The 14,507-nt window shown below is 51.2% G+C and overlaps 3 protein-coding genes across 3 annotated transcripts; all 3 read right to left on the bottom strand.

Annotated features, from left to right (window-relative positions):
- Positions 1-1,948: 1,948 nt before the first annotated feature.
- On the bottom strand, positions 1,949-4,779 carry A1O9_03441 (uncharacterized protein; the record flags this gene model as incomplete). The annotated part of the gene is made up of 2 exons (XM_013409005.1): positions 1,949-4,615; positions 4,681-4,779. 2 exons carry the CDS (start codon positions 4,777-4,779, stop codon positions 1,949-1,951), a joined length of 2,766 nt encoding a protein of 921 aa, XP_013264459.1.
- Positions 4,780-6,052: 1,273 nt separating this feature from the next.
- A1O9_03440 (uncharacterized protein) lies at positions 6,053-7,084 on the bottom strand (the record flags this gene model as incomplete). Its single annotated transcript, XM_013409004.1, has 1 exon — positions 6,053-7,084. A coding segment is annotated over one exon (1,032 nt), but the record flags the coding sequence as incomplete, so codon positions are not given.
- A 1,348-nt stretch (positions 7,085-8,432) lies between these two features.
- On the bottom strand, positions 8,433-10,502 carry A1O9_03439 (uncharacterized protein; the record flags this gene model as incomplete). Its single annotated transcript, XM_013409003.1, has 1 exon — positions 8,433-10,502. Exon 1 carries the CDS (start codon positions 10,296-10,298, stop codon positions 8,433-8,435), a length of 1,866 nt encoding a protein of 621 aa, XP_013264457.1. The 5' UTR covers positions 10,299-10,502.
- Between the last annotated feature and the right edge of the window lie 4,005 nt (positions 10,503-14,507).

Here is a 14,507-nt window from a genome sequence, read left to right as displayed (position 1 = left end):
GAAATAGGCGAAGCACCTGCGGTCGGTATCTTGAGGCCTCTCCCAACAGGCGGAGCGAAGCGCAGATTTGTTTTGTTCTTGAAGATAGAAGAGGCGATATAGAGCATCTCTAGCAGAGAACGCGCGTTTCTGTGGCGGTCAAAGATGTCCTCGGAACACTGAATCTCTCATCTTGAGAACCTGTCAGTAATGCACCATGGGAAGGCGCCCAGCAAACGGAGGTTTTAATCCAGACAAGTCAGTTAGGGCGGAAGACAGTCTGCGACCAGGATACTCCGTAAAACGATGTGGCATCTGTACTCATGCCTCGTACAGACCGGGCTCATATGGGGCATACGAATACTCCGTGCCGACAAACAAGTGCAATAACGAGCATCGTTTCGGTCCGCCCGACTCAAGACACCAGCTCTGCGTGTGGAGTCGTGATCATCTTGTTGGCGGACCGGCATCCTGGCTATCTCCGCTTAGATATGTGCGAATACCTCGTATGTACCCAGGTATCAGAGGACCGGCTCGGCTGAAGCAATGTGGCTTTGATTGGGTGGATATTTAGTCTCAGCGATGGTGTGCGCACAGGTGAACGGAAAAGAAAACGAAAACTCAACTGTGTAAGGTGACAGGTGTCGTAGACTCGATTGTCCGTTGTACCCACAATCAAGTTCAATTGAGTAGTCGATGTTGAGTTATGACTGCGAGCGTAGGCCACTACCGCCAAAGATGATGTCAGACAAGGCTGAACAACGAGATGTGTCTGTCCGAGTACTCGTAAAGTGATAGCAACTCAAGACTAAGATAAGAAGTTTCTTCAAACCATCCCACAATGATACAGTTTCCCTCAACTAAGTCATCAGATCTGAGAATTGAGTTTTCTGGCGGACCGTTGAGGCTACACCTATTTCTGGGCCGAGGTAGTGGAGAAGAAAAAAGGAGATCGTAACCATGCCTTGGGCACCAATGGACGATCTCACTGACTCTATCCTAATTGCCTGAGCATCCACCTCTCATTGTACCCAGTCGCGTGAGCCTTCTGAGAAAAAATCATTGAACTTTCGTTTCTGAATATGTACTCGGAGAAAACTATCATAGAAACTGTGGGGCTTTCAACACGGAACGGTGGTTATCAGGAACCATTCAGTGAACAAGTGGGTATTAAGGTGCTAGAGTGAGTCCCTCGGCTCGAGCAGTCTTGAAGGAGCCTACTCGTAGTAATGATAGGGAGGCTCGACGTACACAAAACTTACGCTCGCTGGACGCGCTCACCACATTTATCATCGAGGAAGAGCCGCATAACCACGTGACTGACACCGCAGCCTTGTGAATTGCCGTGATAGAGATATAGAGGATCTTTAGCCAATCTGAGGATGGAGTGCTCGATTCACGTGAGCTAAATCTAACACGAACCAAGTAAGTAGCTAGGCGCTCGAAAAACAGCCCGAGGGCCTCTCTGGAAGTTCGGGACGACGCCGTCGCGAGACTGTATCCATGCCTCGCTCGAAGGCTCCTTCGTCGCCGCCCGCAAGAACCCTCAATTTTGATTTTTGATTTTGATTGTGATTGTGACTCTGAATGCATTTCTCGACTGGAGCCCATTTCTCTTCGCTGCTTGTGCCTAGAACGCAGGTAGACCATAGGGCATCAGGCTACGTGAAGCTTTTAGCTAAGAATAGTTGAATAGAAAACGACGTCCTACGAAGAATGACAAAACGAGTCATGGCCCGTGGCTTCCATCCCAGTCTTTTCCACCCAGAAATCATAACTCAACCCTGCCCATGCTAATAATGAGGAAAACCAAGGTCTACACAGTCTTCGAAAAGGCTGAAAACAAGGTCCCGGCAAATGTCATCCGTGGGTAAAATCGTAACCACTTCTTCCCAGTTCCTTCCCTTTCTTCCGTAGTCAGTCCCATATACAGAGGCCAAACGCTTCTCAGGATACAAGAACATTCGTGTTATTGTTCAAAGAGCTCTTGTTCTAGCATGTCGGCATACATCTCCAACGCACTGCCAATCATATCGACAATTGCCCAGCTAGTGTTGCCTTTGAAAGTTTTGCTCCACACTCGGACCACTGCGACTGACAAGGCTTTCATCTTTCTGGTATCTTGCAGTAGCTCTCGTGATTCATGTAGTAGAGTGTGATCGTTTGCATCGCCATCCAAGGGGATTGTCATTTCTGTTTCATCCAATAGGCTGCGTACCCAGAGCAGAAGCTTGCGCTCGTGCTCCGTGACTGGAGCACCACCTTCCCTTTCCAATCGCGATAGTATGACTAGCCATTTGGATAGGAGGAATGCGCACTCGAGACTACAGAGAGAATGTTGTATGGACCAGAAGAATGTCTGGGTGCGGGCGACGAAATCAATCCCAAGGCGAACTGGTATGGACAAAGCATGTGCCGAATGGAGAAGCGCAGGTGTGAGACGAGGGTCGCGGCGTATGTCCGGGGTATTGAGGAGCGCCGCGGCGATCTGTGTCGCGTCCCTGGTCTCGAGGTGCCGCAATGGACCCATGTCGACATGCAGTCGAATGTACGCTAGTCCTAATAGGGCTGTTGACGTGAAGGCAACCGGTCCGTTGGGATTTTGAGGATCCAGACTTGATTCTGGTGTTCGTCTCCAGCCCGTCTTCCATGAGCTAAGGCCGCGGTCAAGCACAGAGATATCCTCGATCCTCAAGCTAGATCCTGCAACCCCTGGCCAAGCCAACGACAGCTGTCGTGCGAAGAAGATTTGTTGGATCAAAGCATGAATCAGGACATAGTTGCCAAGCGGTGAGATCGGGGTTGGGGATGCTTGACTTTGTTTCGTGAAGAGTCGAGAAAATGCAACCTGGAAAGGTATTGACGGTGAGGAATTGGCTAGATGCAATTTCTTCCATTGTTCTGCCGTCGTAGCCTTCCATTCATTGGCCGGGTCAGGAAGGTTGAGTTTTATCTCGGAGTTCAGAATGAGGGGGGGGATATTCCAGGTGATTGAATGGAGGTTGAAGAAACAGTAGACAATCAGCTTGGTCCGCTTTTCCCCTTCACTCCTGATCCATTCCTCCCAGGTCGAATCTTCTGGAGACTGCGTTACCTCAGGGGAAATAAGGCCTGATTCGCGAACAAGTCGGGCAAGAATGCTCTGGAATGCTAAGGCTTCACGCAACAGCTCAGTGTGCCGTTCCCACGTGGCGAAAGCACTTAGGAGGAGGAGGGCCTGGATCGAGTCCATTTGCTCCTTACTGTCCGAGGGAATTGCATCTTCGGGTGAGATGTACTGGAATGGGCTACTAGAATGACTCGGGGGGGCAAAGCCGCCTCCTGGAGGGGACTGAGCGAGGGATCCTGTTCGTGGCCTGTTCCATGAGTGAGGAAGCGCTAGCTCGTCACGACGTCGAATTTGTTCCATCACCACAGCTTTAGCAGCGTAGAATAACTCAATTCCACGACTGTTTTCAAAGCGATACTGTGCGCCAACCGCAGCCAAGGCCAGTATCAACTCTGGTGCACTACCGGCAACCTGCAAAGTGGGCACATGAATAAAAGGCAGATGCTCGTGGAAGCCGTTGACGTAGCCAGCCAAGTACCTAGAAAGCGAATGTCTTGAGGGCGGAATAAAGCCTTTCGGCATGACATTATCAAAGGCCCCCAGCTTGGAGGCGAAGATTTGTCGATCGGAATCTGAGACGTCCCAGTTTGTTCTGACCTTGGCAGCTTCGAGTTCTTCGACGGCAACACTTCGAGATTCTGGTCCTTTGATGTCAGGATCTTTAAACTCTGGCTGGAGGGAGGGTAGTCTGGAGCCAAATCGCGAAAAGGTGCCTGTTTCATCCTGGGGAACACCGAGTTTGGAATCGGTAGAATGCTCACCGTTCAAATGAGGTCGGGAAATGTTGAGGTGGTCGCCTCTTAGCTCTGGCGACTGATAAGATTCCACCTGATCATTTCCAAACATAGTGGCATACCATTCGGAAGAAAGTCCTACACTATCAAGGAAGACAGTGAAGTCCTGCATGGGGTCACCCAGGTCAGGAGGCTCAAACATGGGCGTTGGATGGCCGTAGCCTTCTGTAAGCATTCGAGGCTGGTACTGTGCTTCTGACACGGCGGGCAGGATCTGCTGTAGAGGCTCATGCAGCTGTTCATGGGAGACTTGTGGCAGGTTAGACATATAATGATCTTGCCCACTTGAAGCGACGTGGCTAGCAGCGTGAGAGAGCAAATTGAGGTCATAGCCCCATGAAGGGTCGAGAGAAGGTGCGCCCATGACAGGAGGTTGTTGTGATGAGATACCGTTGGTGGGCTGCATGAGCTGCGGGTCCAGCATGTCCATCATGCCTCTCCCTTCGTGGGGAGCTTGAGGCGACATGAGCGGTTGACTTTGCTGCGAGGTGATGTCCATGGGATCGGACGAGGGCTGATGAGCTGGCTGCGGCTGAGCCACATGCGCAGTCTCGTTGAACTTCTGCACATGATGTTTATGGGATTTTCTGGTGGTGTGCTGATCTTCCTCGCCCGGATGGACGAGTCTCTCATGGCGGACAAGCAGGTCGCTGCGCGCGAAGGTCTTGGAGCAGATCTCACAGATGAAGGGCTTCTCCTTGGTGTGGGTGCGAATATGTCTTTGAAGGTGTTCCTATGGTCAAGTGGTTCAGTCAGTCAATGGCCGAGGCAAATAATCGGTGCTTCCTGCGATCATACCAAGCGTGCAAAGAGGCGCTGGCAATGGGGGCAAGGGAGGGTTTTGGACTTATTGCCAGACTGCTTCCTTTTGACCCTGCCAGAGGCCGTCGCCGACATTGTCGAGTCCATGGCAATCAAGTTGGAGACGGCGATGCTTGGACAGCGACCTCAAGTTCTGGATGTGGAGATACGAACAGTCAGGTTTGGGAATGTGGAAGGTGAGGGGTTGAACTTCTGCAAGTTGAGGGGAAGGAGCTATCGAAAGAATCGGGCGAAATTGTGGAGGTGGGAGGAGGAGGAGCAGCAGCAGCGGCAGGGCAGCCCAGAATCAGCTGTTCGCCCTGCGAGTCTGTGACAGAGATCGGGTGCGAATCCCGTATGGCATGGAGTCCCCAGCCATTTTTCAACTTCCGAGATCGAGAGGCTAAAGCACAGGCGAATGGGATGATTTCGGTAGTTGCAGGTTGGGAGGAGGAGGGAGTGGCAAGGCACCCACACGGCCAACGGAGACAGGCCTAGTACAATCACGTGCAATGCCCTCGCTATATCATTTATCCGACTGACCCGGGAGTCCCACCGAAAACTCCGAGTCACGTGGCATGACGAGTGGCCTGATGTCAAAGTCCATCTTTGTTTGTTATACACTTAGGTAGGAGATACATAGTACGACAGCTCTTGGTTCACCAGCTCATCAAGCCAGCTTAACACCCTGCACCACGAGAAGGTGGCTGTCATCGTAGGGCAAAATGGATGTGGTCATCAAATGCTCCAGGTAGCCCAGAACCCTGTTCAGCTCAAAAACGAGGCCCGATCTGGTACCTGCGAGATCAATGACACTATCAATAAGATCCTCCTGATGCCTGATCCACGGGTAAGTTGTAGTCTTGCCCTACGCCAAACCCTCCCACCACGACAAGAACAAAAAGCAAACGCAAAGAAAGGAAATGTTTTTGGTGGTCTCAGAGCCGAAGCCCATGTTGAACCATTTTCTGGGGTTTTCACGTTTTTGGGGGTTGGTCTCACAGGAGCATCGCTCATCTCGGACCATTTTCTGGGGAGATTCTCGAGTTTTTTTTGGGAGGTCCTCAGAGCCCGTCAGCTCATCGAAACCAATTTTGGGGAGATTTTCCAGCTCTTTTTAGGTTGGTATCAGGCATCTTCTTGTCTTCAACTTCCCTGCTTCTCTGCATCCACATGAGGGTTTGCAACAAAGTGAAGTCCAGGCGTCCAAGGACTCACTGGTCAGCAGGCAGCATCCGTCATCAGCAATAGCCCTGCCGAAGACTTCAGCCGCCGTTTGACCCTCGCCTGACATTGAGGTCAGCGTTCAAATGCCCGTCAGCAAGCAAAGAACTCAGAAAAACCTTGGCTGTCATCAATGTGCCGGTGTTTCAGGAATGAGCGGCTCAAAATGTAGCTCGCCCTCCGCCACCGTACAATATCCGACTGGGTTACTGACATTGTCATACCCAAGCGCAAGTTGATCTTTCAACCAATCCTGGAGTGAGCGCTGTAAGGCAGAAGCCTCAGTCTCCGCCTCTGGACACCAGCACGGCGAGCCCTCGTGCAGCTCGTACTTTTTCTTCCCCTCGTCCCAATAACGAATCCCTCGGCAACGCTTGCACGTGAAGGCACGGGGAGGCCACCCAGGGCTGGGAAGATAAGCCGTGATCAGCTTCTCTTGCCACATGACTTTCTTCTTGGGTTCGGATTTCACTCCTTGGCCAAGAGAAGTCAGAGGTGCGGGCTTTGCGTCGCCTTGGTCTTCAGCTCGGTGCTTCAGGATCGATCTGGGTTTGACCCCTTCACGAGAACCCCTGAGCGGCTCCTTGCCGATACTACCCTGGTTCCGCGCAGCAGCCGATGACAGCTTCTGCTGGGTCCTGCCTGCACCTTTGTCCTTAGACACCGCAACATGAGTGCCTGAAGTGTTGCTGCATCGTACCTGCCAAGTGGTAGGCCGACGCGCAGCAATCGATCTCCAGACACGAACTGGGAGTCGGGACGCCGGTGTATCCTTCGTGACCTTAGGATGAGCGGCAGTCGTGTCCTTTGTCGTTCTCTCTTCACTGTCAGAGGCCTGGAGAGAACAACGGGAAAAAGCGCAAGAAAGGCCGACCCAGACTGGAATCTTAGATCCCGCTGATCTTGCTAGGGCTTTCACCTTCGCTACAGCTTTGGGGCCCTTTCCTGGCTTTTGCCCAGACTGCTTCTCCGACGAACCTGAGACAGATTCTGAAGAGAGTGACGCCGGAACAGCTGTCACGATGATACCAACAGAGAGCTTAGGGGCATCCTTGCTCTCTGCCAGACCAGAAGAAAGTTCAGTCGTTGACCGTCCTCGGAGGACACTATTGATCAGCCATGGGCGAGCCCTGGCATCCCTCAAGTGCCTCCTCGAGTCAGACTTACTGGAGTCTGTCATCTCGAGGCGACCACCTAGAGAGTAGGATATCATTCCGAGTCAGCATGAGTACACGGCCCAGAGTAAAAGTTCTGGACTAAACGATGGGCCAACGAGCTATGAAGCACAGAGCAGAACGACTCGAATTCTCTCAGGAACTTGCACTCACCAGCAACTCCCAACTTGAATCTCCTAGCGTCTCTCTTGCTATCAACGGAAGTCTGCATCGCGGTCAGCAGTATCGAGAGCAGTCACAATCAAACAAGGGGGAATGGGAGCATAGGATGAACCTTGGGAAGAGAAAGAAAATGAGGGAAGAATGCTCAAAGTGGCATTGCCTTCCCTTTTAACTTGTTGTCACTGTGATGATCGGCTTTGCTGACACCCAGGTATACTGGAGAGAATACTTTTTGAAGTACATGGATCTGAATGGCCAGAGACCCGTCAAAAACTTTGAAAGCATGTTTCTTACAATGGTGTCGTTGTTTGGGCAAAGAGCACCTGGGAAACTGCTCCAAGCTCCAAAGTATAACATGATACGCAAGACGGAATGGAGAACAATTCGTGTTTTATGACGGAGGACATGAAGATCAGACACAGTCTGGCCATCACGGTGGAGAGTTTGAGTGGACCCGGGATTGTCCTGGGAGGATTCGCTGAAGTCCGATGAGTCTTGCGACTGGAGCTCCCAAAGAAAAGGACCCAATAGAACCAAGTTGTTGTGGTGGCGAACCTCGTCAGATTGGGGATTGGGTATACAATACCAACACTGTTGTTGTGCTGAAGGTTGGTATCGAGTGAAGTGGTTTGTAGAAATATGGTTTTCTGGAAGTGGAGCCCTTCTCATTCATTGACTTTTGAACTACGGATCGGATCTGCCATCATATTCAACGGCGTCGCATGCGATGGAACCAAGCGGAGAACACGCGTAAGATGACTCAAATAACAATCAATGCAAGATCCACCCATCTGGTCTCTATTGGATGGCTGGAGCGAGTTTCGTGGTACTGACCAGAACCCTCTTCAACATCGACCCTTCATTTTGATTGGCTAGTTGCTGACGCCAATTCCAATCAATACATGGAGCAGTACAGCTCTGAATAACGTTGTCAAGGATAAAGCCGAGTGTTTCGGTTGCCTACAATGCTTCGGAATACAGTGGCTTTCAAGCAGCGACCTAAGGCTATCTCATAGAGGTCTGGACTGCATACTATCTCTGGCTCCCTATTCCCAAGCCCCTGACAAACGAATGAACCACAATCTGGGCGCGAGCAATTGCTGATAAAATGATTGCTTGCGCCTCTGCGCTCGCGAGTCAACGAATTCAACTTCATAAATCGCTGGATAAAATATCAGATCGGTGCAGTCAAACGAAGGCGGGGCTTCCACCAAATGGAGCTCGCTCGTCGGCGCTGATACTTCTCTCCCCCCTGCGACTTTTGAGAAAATTGCTGACCATCCGTTTACTCCCAAATAACCCTATCACTTTGGATGCATTTCGGGAGATTGATGAGGACGAAGAAGTTTTGGCTAGCTCGGTATCACCTCCGATCTCTACAACTGCCATTCTCAAACCCCCATAACTTTTGGAAGCTCGAGGTGCAACACTCAAACGGCTATTTCCAACGGTATCCGCATGTCCAGGAGTTCTTTTGCCAAGATACATACTGTCAAATGGTCTATTGTGTGGTGGGACGTCCATGTCAAACGGGCGACTCAGCCTCGCAACCAATCGACTTTTGGCTCTCTGCGCTGGGCTTTCTTCAGCGTCACTGAACGTCCTGGACACTGTCCGAGGGTTACTCGTCGGAGTGGAATGGGTTTCTTTGCGCGGATTGAACAGAACTTCGCTGGCTCGTTTCTTGAGGTGTCCATTTTTACTGCCATTCCTCGACTGCAGCTGTAAGCGGCCGGGGGTGCTCAGGGGCGGACTGCTATTCTGGTCGATTGACCGGTTCTCTTTATTGTTGCCCTCACTTCCCGCCTGCAGAAGAGCAGCTTGAACAATTGGCAAGTCAGACTGTAGTCGTTGAGCTTTACCGTCCACATAATTGCTTGGTTTGTCCTCGAGGCTGGGACGTTGAGTCGGATTGCGCAACTTATCAGAAGCAACACGCTTGAACAAGGTCTTCATCCTAGCGCTGGCACTGGTGCCTGTGCGAAGATCGGTACCACGACGGCTGGTCATGTATCCCAGATTCGGGTCACGGACGCCCAATCCTACTACGTCTGATTTGCTTCTGATATCGAGCCCAGACTCTGAAGTGATCCGGTTGATTCTGTTCATACCGTCCTCGGAATGTATTTGAGCTTGCTCTCGAACATGATTTCCAATGCTAACATCCCTTGCGCCCGAACTAGTCTCGGATTCAGATGTGCTTGTAGCAATTTTGGTACCTGAGACAAGCGTAGAGGTCGATCTCGGAACAATCCGCATTGTATGCATTGGTTCTATCATAGATCTAGACTTTGAGAGCCGGGTTGGAGGCAGTACCACGCTCGCAGAACTTCCATTCGCGGAAATGTAGTCTTCGTCGGACAACCCGTTTGTTGCTCGTGAGTATATACTTTCACTACTACTGCCGTAACGTGTTCGGCCGAATCTGCGAGCCTTGAACTGTCGATTGACCAATATGCTGCCGTCGTCTCGACTGGAGACACTGCCGCCATTGTACTTGTGTCTTTCGCTAAATAATTTCTGAAATGGACTGGAGCGTGCTGACCTCTCTGGGAAAGAAAAGGGGTAGAAGGGTGGGCATAGATCCCGTTTTGAAAGGTGCCGTTCAGCTCCGTTCATTCCCTCCCCGGACTGCTTAAGCGCTGGAGCTTCGTTGGGTGAGACTCGCGACAAGATCTCATCACCTAGGTCTTGCTGCATAATTGAGCAAGCTCCATCACTTATGGATGGTTCGCTTTTCACCATACGGATAGTGGTGCCCAGAGGGACTGATGAGGTTGTGTGAATTCTATGCCCCAGATTTACAGCTTCCAGGGCCGCTGTTGTTTTCTCAATCTCAGCTTCTTCTTGTTCGATTCTTTTGATCAAAGCCGAGTAGACGCGCTGACTGTCGATGGGAAGTAATGGTCGCCCTTCACTTGTTGTTGACTGTAGAGGCTCTTGGAAGAGACTGACACCACCAATGTGACGTCCGGCTGAAGACGAGGGCTGGTGTGGTCCTCCATCCTCTTTGATGACAGAAAGCCGATTTCGGTCAAGTGGTCCAGAACGCATCGCGACAGACCCGGTCGTGCTTGAGTTTGTCCAGCTGGTTACTCGAGATCGGGCATTTGAATGCAAGCTCTCCCGACTAGAGGCTGAGTGGAGGTCATGTGCAAAGGTATCGAAAACTTCGTCTTGTTCATTGGCGAAGCTTGACTTCAACCCGTGGGGGCCATCTTCGTTAATGACTTCGTATTTATCGAAACCTGAAACGGTAATTGGCCCATCAGATTGGTAAAATAGATCAGCTTGCTGTGGATGCGAAATAAATTTCTTGATCAAAGACCCTTTCGCAGGTGTCACGCTGTCTCCCTGAATATGGATCAAGCTTGACTTCTTGATAAGACCGAGCTCATTGTTCTTAGCGATTCGGCTCTCTGCTCCGTGTTCTCGCGTCAAAAATGTACTGCGTCTCGTCTGCACGCGTCTCGCTGCAATTCTAAACTTTTCTCGACTCGAGAGGCGGATGCCCCGCCGTTCGTAACCTCGAAAGTCAAAGTAATGGGCGTAATCCCACAAGGCTGTGGTTATCTTCTCTGGGCTTGGCTTAGACGTCTCGCCTGTTCTGGTGCGAGGTTTTCCCAAGGGCTTGATAAGACCAGCTGAAGGAGGGTCAGTCCTTGTTTGTTTCCCACAGGAGTCTGGCTCCTGACTACCTTGATCCAAAGGGTTCCTTCGCATACTCAAGAACCTAGAAGGCCTCGGCATTGGTGTTATCTGTCCAGGATCGGCATTCGTAGGGGTTCTCGACGCGGGTTTGAGTTTGCTTAGGGACCGCTTGAGCCGGAGGATCGAACTGGACTGGTTGTGAGAACGCGGCAGGCGGGGGGTGAGCATAGATTTTGATTTGCGAAGCTTGTGGTAATAAGAAGGTAAGGCGCCATAATTCTCGTCCGAAGAAGCTGTCTTCATGGCGCGTTCTGCGGCTATCAATGCATGATTACAAGCCCGACAGTTGTGAGGCAGAGGATCGCTTTGCTGACACTCGGTCAAAACCATATTGTACTACTACCTGGTAACCAAAATTTGACCGGGCTTTTACTGGGGGAGATGATGTGGTATGTGAACGGCCAGGCAGAGGAGAAGTCCCAAGTATCTGTTGAGGAGGCACAGCATGACCATTTGGAAGGCGGCGTCTCGTGCATGGAGAAGGCACGAAAAGATACCATTGTGAGCAACTTCCTCACTGCATGCTGACTGATGCTGAAGGCAATTGCAATCGAGGAGCCGTGGTTGCTTAGCCGGCACCATCGAAACCAAAAAGATCAGTTCAGACCTACTTAGATTACTGCAACTTACCGCTACTAGTGCCATTGTAGAAGAGTTTGACCCATCCTCGGGAGATGAAAGAGTCTCCCTCAGGAGTGTGACACCGACCGTAAAGTCGACCTTTCATCGAGCTCAGGCGGAGTGCGGCTGCTCGTTCGAGTGAAGGATTTCCGCAACCAGAGAGACTAGTCGTATTCCCATAGGGATACTGGACATCAAAACTGGCTGCCAGAGACAGACTCGACAAACCAAGACTTTAAGTTAAACCAAGCCTCTCTGCTGCAGTTCTAGAGGACCCTGCATGAAGGAGCCTTGGAAAGAGAAGAGGTCAACAATCATTCTTGTATGTGCGCGATCACGTGGGGCAGGAGGAGCCTCGGGAAGGCTGCGGAGAGAGCCGGACAATGTTTTCCCCCTGGGTCTCTGCGGAAGACAATGGAAGGGAGGATGCCGTCGACCCGACCGTCGACCGTCGACCGTGGCTCAGGCGGACGACAGCAAATACCGCGTACTCGGTAGTAAATCGGGAGTAGTAGTAATAGTACGTGTATGTACTTAGTTGGCGACTAAGACTAAGTAGTTAGATATTTGGAGCACTCGCAGCCGGCCATTGATGACTGCAGTGTGCATAACTCGTCAGTTATAGTAGGGCGCCAGCTGCCCAGCACAGCCCACTTGTCTCACTACCATTTCTCGGTCCTGCATCTGAGGTTCATTTTTAGCATCATGGGACACTTGTGTCAAGACCAGCGCCCGTTAGCCAAATGCAAAGTTCCTCGTATTTGCCGATCATGATCATGATTGCGAACGGTCAATTATTCGTTGGGTTGCACCGGATTTCAGTTCCCAATATGCACGGTACTGATCTCCTCCACGAAGAGGGGAGTTCGAAGCGGATGCGCAATCAGAGGCCGAAAGTGGTCAAGAGTCAAGACACCTAGCAGATCAGGGCGTGTGGAGCATTGGTTATCATGTATCAGATTTTTTAATTCTTCTCTGGTCACACACACTCCAAGAGCTGTGACGAAGTCTGTTGATAGATTATTCTAAGTTACAGTTGACTTCGTGTATCCAAAAGGAACAGAGTATTGGTAGGTAGATGAGTAGGAAAACCAGCTTGCTGACTCATATGTCATAGTCCAATCAGCCATTCCAAGACTTTTCTTCCTTTGACTTTTCGTCGGGAGGTTTTGTGCTCGGATGGTACGAGGACAATTCTGCCCCCCATTTGTAAACTCGCAAGAAAGGACCTAGCTCATGCAGAACACTCAGCTGCATGAGGTCGGGATGTGAAAAAAGATATGTAGTGGTTGTTACACAGACCAAGGGCTGAAAAAGTACCCTGGTTCATCGATGTACGCGTAGAAGTTTCGAGTAAATGCAAGGTGGATCCGTTATTGCCAGACGCTAATATGCCCAAAGTTGTAAAGAAGAAATTGCTCGAGACGCCAGCGCTGAAATCCCAAACAGGCCGGTTCCAAATCATAGTCGAAATTGCTAGAATGTCAGTGGGGTAAATCGGAAGGTTGAATGTCGGCGTCGTGGTCGTAATCGTCATGTGAATCGTAATGGAATAACTGGCAGGTGGCAGTCTCCGTTTCCGCGTGCATTTCCAGAATCAGCGTCAGTTCGGAATTCTGGAGGCGTGCGAAGGTGCCAAGTCAGGCGGTGGGAGAGATTGGGTTGCCAGTTGGAAGTGGTGGACCGTGAAATGAGTGGTTGATTATCGGGCCTCATCTGCAGGGTACAGCGGCATGGTGACATCAGCCCCAAATGACGTAGGGGACACCCCCGACCGAAAGTTGGGCGGCTGCGTGAAGACCGATCGGAATGGCTTGCTGGGTTGACTGCGGAAGTTGTACATCTATACCAGACTGTCAATGATCGACCCAGGTGGCATGAGGTGGGCATGCTTCGAGCAGAACATACCTTGCATTCGGTGCACTTTCCACCAGCAACATCACATCGCCCACGGCAGCCCCGAGGCTGATTCGTGCAGGAGAACATTTTGACTGGAACTGTCAGATGGATGGCAGTGACAGGGCCAGGAGAGGTGGCTATTGCAATGCCAGACGTTTGGATGGCGAGTATGGATTCTTGTCGAAACCCTTAAGAGGGGCAGATGGGTAATGGGTGGTATGGCTGCTCGGTATAGACAGTTGGGTCTAGCTGTGTTGAGTTTATGGTGTCGTTGCAGGCGTTGTTGACTGAGGCTGTGTTTCAAAGCTCGAGAGGCCAAGTTGTGAAGAATGTGGATGAGTGTGTGAGAGATGTTTGAGAGATGAGGAGAGGCTGTCGGGTGAAATAGAGGATTCAAGGATAACAACGGGGAAGGCAGCAGTTGATATTCGGCCAGGATCTGGCGCGTGTGAGACGATCGAGACGTTCGTCAGGCCGGCGGCCCACTCGTGTCCATCACGCTGCCAAGATGCCACAGTAGCCTGCCTGCCCCTGGCTCAGCGTTTTCCCCGTACGGCGTACTGTACAGTAACTGGCACTAGCTTGTGCCCTCTGCCCTATGCAGGACGGGGACGGTACTGCGTATTACCGCGTACTCCTGCGTTTTACTGCGTCGTACATCAGTCCAAGTCCTCGCCCTGCCTACTTGGAAGTCGCAACCTTACTTGGCCTCTCCCTGCCCCGTCGTCGACGCCAGGGTTTCGTAATAATGCATGGACTCGTAATAACCTTTTACTCCGTACCTGGTCTCCGTTGAGGCCCTCACGACTCACGACTCGCGGCTCCTACTCCTAAGGTTGCACGTCCCTTGCTCCATGGTCCACGGCTAACAGCATTATGCAGAAGACGTAGTCACCATCATGGCTGAGTCTGACTCCAACTTGGGCTCGTTCACTCGCTGGCTTTTGGTTTGCGGATCATCAACTCATCGAAAGAAACAGCCGGTGCTCCGTGTGTTGCTGCATCGATCATTCTGGTCCTATTAAACACGTA

The sequence above is a fragment of the Exophiala aquamarina genome (genome assembly GCF_000709125.1).
Source record: "Exophiala aquamarina CBS 119918 chromosome Unknown aczIA-supercont1.2, whole genome shotgun sequence".
NCBI lineage: Eukaryota > Fungi > Ascomycota > Eurotiomycetes > Chaetothyriales > Herpotrichiellaceae > Exophiala > Exophiala aquamarina.
This window is presented reverse-complemented; position numbering and strand designations above follow the sequence as displayed.